The sequence below is a fragment of the Etheostoma spectabile genome, chromosome 3 (genome assembly GCF_008692095.1).
Source record: "Etheostoma spectabile isolate EspeVRDwgs_2016 chromosome 3, UIUC_Espe_1.0, whole genome shotgun sequence".
NCBI lineage: Eukaryota > Metazoa > Chordata > Actinopteri > Perciformes > Percidae > Etheostoma > Etheostoma spectabile.
The window spans coordinates 2483287-2493780 of NC_045735.1; the positions used below are offsets into that span (position 1 = coordinate 2483287).

Here is a 10494-nt window from a genome sequence, read left to right on the forward strand (position 1 = left end):
CAAAATAACACCCCAAATCCCAGAAAAGTGATTTTTTATATAATGGGCACTTTAAGGAATTTTGACATTGCTTTATATTCTGTATTTAATCAACAAATGTTGCCTTGATTTAAGCTGACTTACTGCTCTCCTGATCTGGAGGCTCAATGTTGTAGCCATAGCCAATGAGGGTGCGGACAGCGTTATTAACACTGTCTCGGTTGGTTTTCTTAGTTCTCTCGTCCAGCAGGTTGTAAGGTACCAGACGAGGGTTTCGCTTATTCATGATGTCCTGAGAAGCATAACAGAATACAACTTGATATTAAAATTAAAAAAGGGGGTGACTAGTTGTACATTTTATTTACAAAAAAGTAATTAAACCTTTAAAGCCTAAAAAGCCTAAGTTAGATTATACCTTTGTCTAAAGGGACATGGTCTTAAGATAGATCATTTGGTTAATAAAGGATTTATTATGACTTGAAAATGGATACCTGCACAATGCTGTAGGTCCATCCTTGGCGTACCCGGTCCCTTGCCCAAACATTATGCCCATTTTCTGCCAATTTTTCTACAAGCTGGTTCTGATTTGGTGTCAGTTTGACATGGCTGAGATCAAGGGGGGCAGGCTTGTATCCATTGATCATCACATAGCTAGAGGAAAGACAGAAGTTTTAATCTTAAAAGATAAGGCAGATAGTTAGTTTTTACAGCCAGAAATATCGTTGTCGCCATACGTCTTGGGCAACTTGATCTTCTTGAGATTCTCCTCTGCTTTCTCGTCACCCATACCAACATGGCAACCCAGCGCCAGGAGAGTTCTGTGGGATAACGAAAAAGGCATCAATAATCACACCCAAGGACATTAAAAGTCCTCCTCTTATCCTCACATCTCTCAAACTGACACCTCTACAGAACCTTAATTACAAACTCACTTGAGAGTCTCGCCAGACATTTGCAGGTTGTAGTTCCTCTCTGGTTCAGGGAGACTCTGGAAGTCCACCAGGCACGGATGAAGTTTCTTGTTGTCATCCCTGAACTGTGGAGGAAGATGACAGCAAGTTACTCATTAGTAAAAAAAAACAACACAATCACCAATTAAGTTGTGCTTTGTTTGCCTCAACAGTCCATTTCCTACTCCAAGATGTATTTTAGCCTAAAAAGGGTGTGAATTCTCTGCCTTTTAACCAGAAATATTTAAATATATTGTTCTCATACTGTTTGTTATAACTGAAGAAACTTATCAATAAAGATTGTATTACATAAAGATTATGCTGGAATTTAAAGAGATAACATAAGTCCCTTTAAAAAAAAAGTGACATATTGGGCCAATATTAAACAATGAACAACAGTCTAATGCCTGTTGTAAAATAAATACATACAGCAGCATTTCAAAATATTGCTCTCACATTACTGAAGAGCTCCAAATCCTCTAAATTTGAGGTTGTCAAATAAAAACTCCTATACTGTTGCATCTGTATTGCAGTGGTGACTCCATACTCACACTCCCATAGGTCCAGCCCTGCTCAATACGGGTGACAGCCCAGAGCTCGTGAATATTCTCGGCTAGCTTCTCTCGGATACGTTCCAAGTGGGGTGGTAACACAATCTATACAGCAAAGAAAATTCAGAAAACACAGAGAAACATACAGTATGTAGCAAATACTTTAATGACATGATCAAATTCCAATTTTTAGGTATGGGGCTTTTACCTGAACGGTGTCCACAGGGCAGGGGGTGAAAGAGGTGTGGGTGAGAGATAGCGTGGGACCCAACAGGTTGCGTACGCCATGGAAGTCGTGCTTGTACTCCTTGATGGGTTCAATACGCATCCTCTCTCTAGGCAACACAGCCTCATAGCACGGGGCGTAGCCAGGCGGTGGCATAAACTTGAAGTCTCCATGACGACCGCCAAGGAGGAATCGAGCCCTGAGGTGACAGAAACAGAGTAGGTCCAAATCTATAATTATTGTATTATTGACAGAGATCTTTATATACTTCTTAAATCCTGTATGGCAACAGTGCCTTGATCTTTATAAGACTTGAAATAAAGAAAACATTGATTTATTCTCTGTGCCAATTCCTGAGCCTGTATTTGGCTCACTGCTTGCATCATGCAATTTACCATTTGCACCATCTCAGCACTTGGAGGGATCATTACACACAGCAACTGTAAAATCTCTTCTGGGTGACAATACACTAGAGTTTAGAAGTGATTATTTGAGAGATAATTTTGTTAGTAAGTATATTCTGCCAGTTTATTTTGTCATTCTCTATGTGTACTACTACATTAGTAGGACACAATCCTCCTAATAAACTGTTAACTCTCCACATGCTTAATTGCATTGCATAAATAGTTGGTACATTAATTCACTGCTGTACTGCTTGTATTAGGAAATTAGCATGCAAATATGTTGAATGTTGAATACATGCCAGTTTATTTTTATTTTGTACTTACTTGACTCCAGCAGAGAAGCTGATGACAGGGAAGAAGAGGCCGTCCACATTAAAGTTTTCAAACATGCCCTGGACTGGGTGGCCGTTAATACGGAAAGAGATACTAGGCACACTCAGATCCAGACAGCAGCTGACAACGTCGTCTGCAGACAGGCTGTGTGCGCTGGGTGCAGCAACCTGGCGGGGGACGGTACCTAAACGGTACAGCGGAGAGCGAGGAAGTCATGTAACAAGACATACAGAATCATGGAAAATAGTTTAGTAAATAAGTTGAGGGAATTATCTTACCTGACCATAGATTCAGTCCATCGTAGCCATAGGAGTAGAGGTCATCGCCCACACCGTTGCCTCCCCAGCCTTCCCCTCCTCCAGGGTAGGGGCTGTATCCCTCGGTCATAGCCCAGCCAACACGCAGGTGGCTGGCCTGCCCCGTCACAAAGGGTTCCACATAGTCTACCATCATCTCAAAGTACCATTTCTTATACTGCGTGGACCCCTCACATGTACCCAGGAAGATGTTGGGTCTTACACTAAGCACACAAGAAGAAAACTATGAGTTAAAGAAACCTCTGACAAACAACAACCTGTAGCTTCAGTATTGTAGAACAACTTAACGGCTGTTCACGTACCTAGTGACATAGTTGACAATGTTGGTCTGCAGCAAGAGGTCACGACCTGGGAGCAGGTTTTCAGTGATGAGGTTCTGGTTGGACCTCACAGCTACACCATTACACACACAGAGAGAGCGCAAGACATCCAGGACCTAAAGGCAGGATGAGAAAGTCATTACTATAACCTCTACGTTTGAATGTGGCAGAGCAGAGGAGTCAATTCACACTGTCGTCCACTGGCTACAACTGCTATAGGAAATCTATAAGCAAGAAGTGTTTTTATGAGCCAAATATGCCCTCTAGACGCTATAACTTTCCAAATCACCACCTGCTAAGGTGTCTGGATCTGCAGCTGGAGCACATTAACTGCTGCCGGCTAATGTTGCTCTCCCACCCCGTTCCTGGCAGTGAGAAAAGACTAACCTTGTGGTTCCTTCCATGCTTGTCCAGAAGAGAGATGATGGATTTAATGTGGTTCTCCTGGATGATGTTCAGAACCTCAGGGCTTTCAATTAGCACACAGTACAGCACCTCAAGAATACCTAAACACATAGAGAGGAGAAATATGATTAAATCTAAACATTTTTGAACAGCAGTAACAGTTACTGCTTCAACAAGTTTTTAAAAATGGCTTAAAAATCAATTACATAAAACACTTCCTAAGTGCAAAAACGTTTGCCCATTATTTATTCAGTGGAGATTTCCATTCAAATCCTGTTTAGTCTTCAGCATAGACATTTGGTGACACAGATCTTACAGGCTCACAGCTGTTTAAAGGTTTAATTAGTTAATTCTAAAGGATCAACTCTAATTTGTGGGAGGTGGATAAGTGGGGTATATCCGTTACCTGAAGAGGCCTCCAGACGGTCCAACTTGCTAACCAGCCAGTCCAGGTTGTCACAGAACAACGCGCAATTAGAACGGTTTCCTCTAATTAGAGAAGCTGTTCAGTGGAGACACAGAGAGTGACATAATGTTACTTTATTTAATGCAGATGACATTCAATGTGTACTTTAAGTTTATGGCAATGTATTCACCCAGCAGCTCATAAAGAAGGTTGACAATCTCCTTCCAGGACTCTGCAGCTTCCTCCCCGGCAAATTCAGAAAAGTGTGCAGCAGTGTTGTACACATTCAGGCGGTCAATGCACTCCAGCACAATGGTGATCATTCCCTAAGACAAAAAAAAGACAAACACATGGGTGACAAAAAAGGTTATGCATACATCATTGTTATATGTTTTAAATGTATTTCATTGACAATCTTTTGGTGGCAGTATTGCGGCTTTGTTAGCATTAGGGTTAAGGTTAATTAAAAGATGGGGGGTTAGGCATGGCACTGTAATGGTTAAGGTTAGGGTTAAACGCTGCATTGTGTCAATTAGGGTCCTCACAATTATAGCCATACAGTATGTGTGCATTCATCTTCTGGGTACAAGAACGCAAGATTTTGTCAACGTTAAAGTTATAGGTTAATGTTTTGGTAAGGGTTGGATTTAGATATGAAGTTAGGGTAACTGTGGTGGAGGTTATGGTAAGCCTCTAGGGAATACATGCAAGTTATCACAATGTCCTCAAAAGTGATAAAAAAACAAGTATAAGTGCTTGTGATGATATAGTAAAAAAAATTCTTAACAAAACTGCATGAGAGCTTAAAAGTCCTCAATGGTGTCAAAAGTGCAAGTTCCCTTTGCATTGCAAATATATTTTAGTTATAGGACAAGACAGTAAAAATCAATAGTCTGAAGGTGTGTGAGACTTTGCAGGCAGCATGCAGATTACCTCCTCTTGGAAGAGGTTCTGTCGGTTGCGGAGGGAGCGAAGTTTGGTCTGCTTCTCTTCGTGCTCCAGTTCCTCCTCAGGAGGACGAAAGTAGAAGATGAGATCCTGAAGAGACAGGATGACTCCCTCCAGAGGAAGCGAGGCAGCCCCAGGTGACTTGTTCTTTGCATTCAGAGAGTCCAAACCCCTGGAAGAACACAAGTCAGCAACAAACGTAAGCCTTTTTTTTCAAACATATCCCTATTCAAAGTTTGCATATTTACGAGTAAGATATGGTTACATTACAAAGCTGTGAACACCATAAACAAATGAGAGCATATTGAAGATGTCAGGTGAGGTTTAGCTCATGCCAGTAAGAATGTTCTATGAAGATTACTGCTTCCTGTCCATAAAGAAGAATCTTCTACTTATCCCCCCCCCATTTTAAAATGTATATACTTACTTGTTGAACTGCCTGAAAAGGCCTATGGTGCTGAAAATCATTCGAGCAGCCTGAGATTCTTCAGTTTGGGAGCGGGACACAGTTAGGGCATCGTCCATGTGACCCTCCTGGTGCAGAATGACCTGGGGACATGGACAACATAAATTACAAATGGTAAGGCAAGGCAAGGCAGCTTTATTTGTATAGCCCATTTCAGCAACAGGGCAATTCAAAGTGCTTTACACAAAATCATTAAAACAGATAAAACACAAGTACAAACAGTTAAAAGTCATAAGCATTAAAAATCAATAAGACACATGAATAGACAGTTAAAAACAAAATAGAAACATTAGGACACATAAAACACAAGAATAAAAGTTACAGTGCAGCAAATGGTATCCCCCAGTTCTCTGTGTCCTTCTGCAGTGTGGCCTGCCTCAGGTGGCTGTGTCATTTAAAAGATATACATGTGTGTTTATATTGTCTTTAAGATACTGGGAGAGTTTAGGAGCTCTGTTTTATCTCATATATCCCATAGATGTAAACTGAACTATTACTTATCCCCCCTCAGTATTATACATGTTGTGTATCATTATGAATGACTTTCACAAATCATTAAACCTCACAGAGCTTCAGCTGAGCAACTTCAAAGACAAATAAATGCTCCATGAAAACACTTATGGCAACAAGGTGTTAGCAATGGTAGCAATATAATTATTTTTTTTTGTCCATCGGGATTAATTATTTGAATAGGAATTTGGACATGACCATTGCAACGATACCATTGCACAAGTAATCATTACTGACTCTGCTTTTTCTGCAATTGTAACAATTATTTTGTGGGCTTTTTTTGCCCTAAATTTGATAGGTTAGCTGAAGATTGGAAAGGGAGGGGGATGACATGCAGAAAAGTGCCGCGGGTCAGACTTGAACCCAGGGGTAAGTATATTGGGTCAGGTGCAATATGGGGCATCCCTTGGTACCATATTAGGACAGTTTCTATTTTATTTTGATACCAAGAGTAGATCCTAACCCTTCTCTTCATCATTCCCAAACGGGCAGCTTTGGCATCCAGGGCGGCATATGTGAGCCACAGGCCTGTGGACACATGCTGGACGAAGCACATGGACTCCCCATACTTTATCTCTGGAATGCCCATCCCCTCAACATCACGCTTTGGAGCCACCTCCACCTTATCCTGCTCAGGAGATCCAGGAGGAAAAGAGGGGTAGGAGGAAATAAAAGAGAGGTTGATGAGAGAAGAAATTATATCATGACAATAACCAATGGCCAGAGTCCAGAGAAACTAAAAGTATTCATTCTGACCTTTGAAGCACGGAAGCAGAAAGCAGAAAGTTTGGTGTTGGCCTTCTCTGGGTCGACCACCAACAGACCCTTCTCCTCATCCATACACAGGTACCTGCCTGTGGTGATGTGGCGAATACGGAAAGACTGCCCCCACTTCATGTGGCCACCACTCCAGCTGCCGGAAGAAAGAAAAAAAAAGTTCATCAAAAAGCCAAAATGAATGTCTTTCAATTACTGCTATGTTATTATCATGTTTGTTGTTAAAAACTTTGCCCTTGTGACCTGGAGGTTAACTAGTAACCAATACTTACAGTACATGTAATCACCGTTTGAATAACTATATGGGAGGGATACTCTTAGATTATTAACTCACAAAAAATTTCAAGCATATCTGGCACACAGTTTAATTTCTCCGTTAAATGCAATGAGGGGACTATTACCAGATTCTGAGGGGCTCCAACCTCCACAGGGATCGAGCCTGACTGCACACAGCACCGCCTTCATAGTGAGCCATCCTGTAGCAGAGTCAGGGCAGAGCCACATACAATCTTATGGTATCAGATCAACAGGATATTATGCTGCTCAGAATCACTCTGCATCCTCTTCCTTTCACCTGCGCTTTTCTTCTCCTTCCTCGGGTGTAGAGATGGCCAGACACTCGTCCATGTGGCCATGGAACAGCCTGAGAACGTGACCTCCTGTCAGAAACCCTGAGAGGAGGAATACACACCACAATGAGTGTGTAAGTGTCTCTTTATGTTATGTTAAATGTAAACTCACAGATAATATAACTATAAAAAACGTAGATCGTGGGGATGCACAGCACTGGTGGCAGTAGAGCAAAATGTTTAAGGCAGATTTGTACCCTCAGCTAGTTCGCATCCGGAACTAATTGGATTCATGTTCCACAGAGTCTGCATGAAGGATGCATCCACCATTAGGTCCCCACTGGCGTAGGACAGGTGCTGAGGACAGAGGACAAGACCGAGTTTAGCACACCTTATGCATGTCTAAATCTTCGACGGTGGACGGAGTATGAGGGGCCTTACCAGGTATCTCTCAGAGGACACACTGACAAGGATTAGGTCGTCACCCACCCTGACCTTTTCACCTTCTGACCTTTGCTTGGAGGCTGGATGGATGGTCCACCAACATGCCTCACCTGCAAGAAGAAGAGCAACCCAAGTTTCCCCAAAAAAGATTAAGACTTGACTGATATGTTCAACCCAAGTATATTTAAACAACACCATTACAATGTTTCTATTTTCCAGCCAAACTGCAAAGTGAAATGAAAGCACTACAATAGAAGATATGCACTGCTGACTCCATTAATACCAATTGTTCGAGATGGCCTACTTAACAAAATTCAAAAACCTTATTAGACTCTCAAATTAAACCACCACAATTTAAAAATACTACTTGAGGATAATGAGTTTCAGTAATCAGTGAGATACAGGCTTAGAAAAGAGCATTCAGTTGTGTCTTGAAAAATGATTTCCATGTTTTTTTCCATGGGTTTACCAGTGGAATCCTCTTGTAAGCCCACGTCAAAGGCCAGCTTGTCCGTGAGTGACCGAGATGTAGTCAAACAGCTCAGGTACTGGGGGAGAAAGTTTTTGTTCATTTATTATTTTATTCTGGACATGACCACAACTTTGCTTAAACGCAGATAGAAATTTGGCTGTAAACTTCAGTAAAGAGACTGGATTCAAAGCCATCCTTTCTTCAATTAGTTTATTGTTCAAAAATCTTTCATTATTTTCTTTAAAACAACTTTGGATGCAGTCTTACCATGCCTGAGTGGTAGTGTCTCAGAAGGATGGCATGACCGTACAGTAAGGTACGATGACCTCCACCTTGGGACGACTGGAGGGGAAGAAGATTGAGAGATATTTAAGAGACCAGCTTGTAACCAACTATACACTTCAACTATACCTTGATCAGACAGGGAAAAAAAATAATATATTTCAGAAGCTCCAGAGGTCATAGGAGCTTATTATTAAGAGTCCAAACTGTCAATAACTAATCACAACACATCATCAACTTACACAGACATTGTTTAACTGTATTTTATAATTCTATCTAGTATGTAGCACTGTATGTTGGATTTTACATTGCTGTATCTAAATATCACTGTTGCATATGATTAGTAAACATAGACTGTTGAGTCCAAGTATATCCTTTGGGGACAAATCAAACAATTCTACTTTTGTTTTTATTTTAGTACCTCTGTACAGGAAAGAACAGAATTGGATGGATGGCAAAGTGAATGTAAACAATTATGGCAAATAACAACTTTAGCATGTGTCGAAGGTTTATGATTGTATTCTTGAGCAACAAAAACTTCATGAAAAAACATTGTAGTGAGTCATTTGTAGGCTATAATAATTAACAGCTCTGCATCACAGAACAATGACTTTTTCCCAAAACAAATACTGTACAGAACATGTTGGGGTCCATTCTTATGCAAAAACAAGAAAGTAACAACAGAAACATCAATAACAAAGCAGTGTAGAGATATTGCTGAAACTATGCTATGCTATAAATCCTGATTCTCATAGAAGGTATCACAACAATGTGACCGACAAACCACAGATTATAATCTCACACAAAAGGCAAACATAACATTAATCCATCCTACCATACTGCAACATCCAGCAAGGATGCAACAAGAAAACACAATTACTGCAACGGTTATAGATAGACTAGCCAAGACAACCATTTAGTCCAATCAACAGGAACATGATGCTTGGCTTTTTTTGTAGGGTTAAGCACCCATGATCCAAAAGGATGAGTCAGGGGCATGTATGTATGTTAAGTGGTAGCACTATACCATAAGCCCTAGTCTGCATTAGCAATAGGCTTGGTTAGGACAGGTGGCGGTGTGCGATTTTGTGGTTGTGTGTGTATGTGTGAGATAGACCTGTCCAGAGCTCTGGGGGTGTCCGGTTTCCCCATCTACCCCTGACAGAGGTGGGTGGGACGAGACACCCCAGTGGGCTTAAGGGCCTTGCTATTCTTATCCCCCTGCTCACCATTAGAAAGGCGTGGCTCATCCACATCTGACCAAACTAGCCACAATAATGCAACAAATAAAATGCTGCAAAAAGAGAGCCTCTCTTGGGTGCTATCTTTCATCTATCTTTAAAAAAAGAAGATGTTGCATTGCATTGTGACAATTTTGACGTAGATTTACAGGACCTTCAGTTTAATGTTAAAATATTCATTATTTCATCTTGATTTTGTCAACAAGGTGCTTAAAGAGTATGGTCAAAAAGTACATTATAATGTTTTTCAAGCAATTAAAGAAATATTGGAAAATAGTTGAGAACTGAAAACCTAGATTACTAGGTTATATTAACTATGTTTTGGCTAGTTAGCTCAAATGGAAACGGAATGGAATGCACCGACAAGTTTCAGCCACACAACCAACAACTTTTTTTTATATTGCATGGATTTCCATTTACTTTTTTAAAGTAAGATAAGTTAGATGAGGCTTGTCTAATTAGAGTCATTGTTTTGCAGCAGTGTGAAAACATGTTCTGTATAAAAAGGGAACCAGATATTAGCTTGACATCATAAAAGACTAACAAAGACCAATGCCCTGAAACAAAAAGAACATCAAACAAGGTGAGGTAGCGTAATATGATATGGTAGTATGAGACAAGCATGAGGATTGATGTGCTGGTGGTATTTCTGCATGAAATGCAAATGCATTGTGACACCTTGCTGGATATGCTGCTATTGTAGGGTAGATAACTCATCCGTAACAGATCAGGTACAGGTGTACTTATGAAAAAAGTCCATCCATCTTTGTCCGCTTAACCAGGGGAACCCAAACTTCCCTTTCCCGAGCCACGTTAACCAGCTCCGACTGTTGGATCCAGAGGCGTTCCCAAGCCAGGTTGGAGATATAATCCCTCCACCTAGTACTGGGTCTT

At 40.8% G+C, this 10494-nt stretch overlaps 1 protein-coding gene across 10 annotated transcripts in view; it reads right to left on the bottom strand.

Annotated features, from left to right (window-relative positions):
* ryr1b (ryanodine receptor 1b (skeletal)) overlaps window positions 1-10494 on the bottom strand; it is a 79919-nt gene that overhangs the window by 49579 nt on the left and 19846 nt on the right. For all 10 annotated transcript variants that reach the window (XM_032503994.1, XM_032503964.1, XM_032503941.1 and 7 more), the window contains exons 4-25: window positions 8345-8419; window positions 8075-8153; window positions 7603-7715; window positions 7419-7518; window positions 7167-7263; window positions 6994-7068; window positions 6572-6728; window positions 6279-6443; window positions 5267-5388; window positions 4825-5011; window positions 4082-4217; window positions 3892-3987; window positions 3468-3586; window positions 3063-3196; window positions 2722-2963; window positions 2435-2627; window positions 1689-1905; window positions 1481-1585; window positions 912-1015; window positions 714-797; window positions 471-630; window positions 124-271 (exon numbers count right to left, since the gene is read on the bottom strand). In XM_032503994.1, coding sequence (XP_032359885.1) covers window positions 124-271; window positions 471-630; window positions 714-797; window positions 912-1015; window positions 1481-1585; window positions 1689-1905; window positions 2435-2627; window positions 2722-2963; window positions 3063-3196; window positions 3468-3586; window positions 3892-3987; window positions 4082-4217; window positions 4825-5011; window positions 5267-5388; window positions 6279-6443; window positions 6572-6728; window positions 6994-7068; window positions 7167-7263; window positions 7419-7518; window positions 7603-7715; window positions 8075-8153; window positions 8345-8419 — 2908 coding nt within the window. The remainder of the gene's footprint in view (window positions 1-123; window positions 272-470; window positions 631-713; window positions 798-911; window positions 1016-1480; window positions 1586-1688; window positions 1906-2434; window positions 2628-2721; window positions 2964-3062; window positions 3197-3467; window positions 3587-3891; window positions 3988-4081; window positions 4218-4824; window positions 5012-5266; window positions 5389-6278; window positions 6444-6571; window positions 6729-6993; window positions 7069-7166; window positions 7264-7418; window positions 7519-7602; window positions 7716-8074; window positions 8154-8344; window positions 8420-10494) is intronic.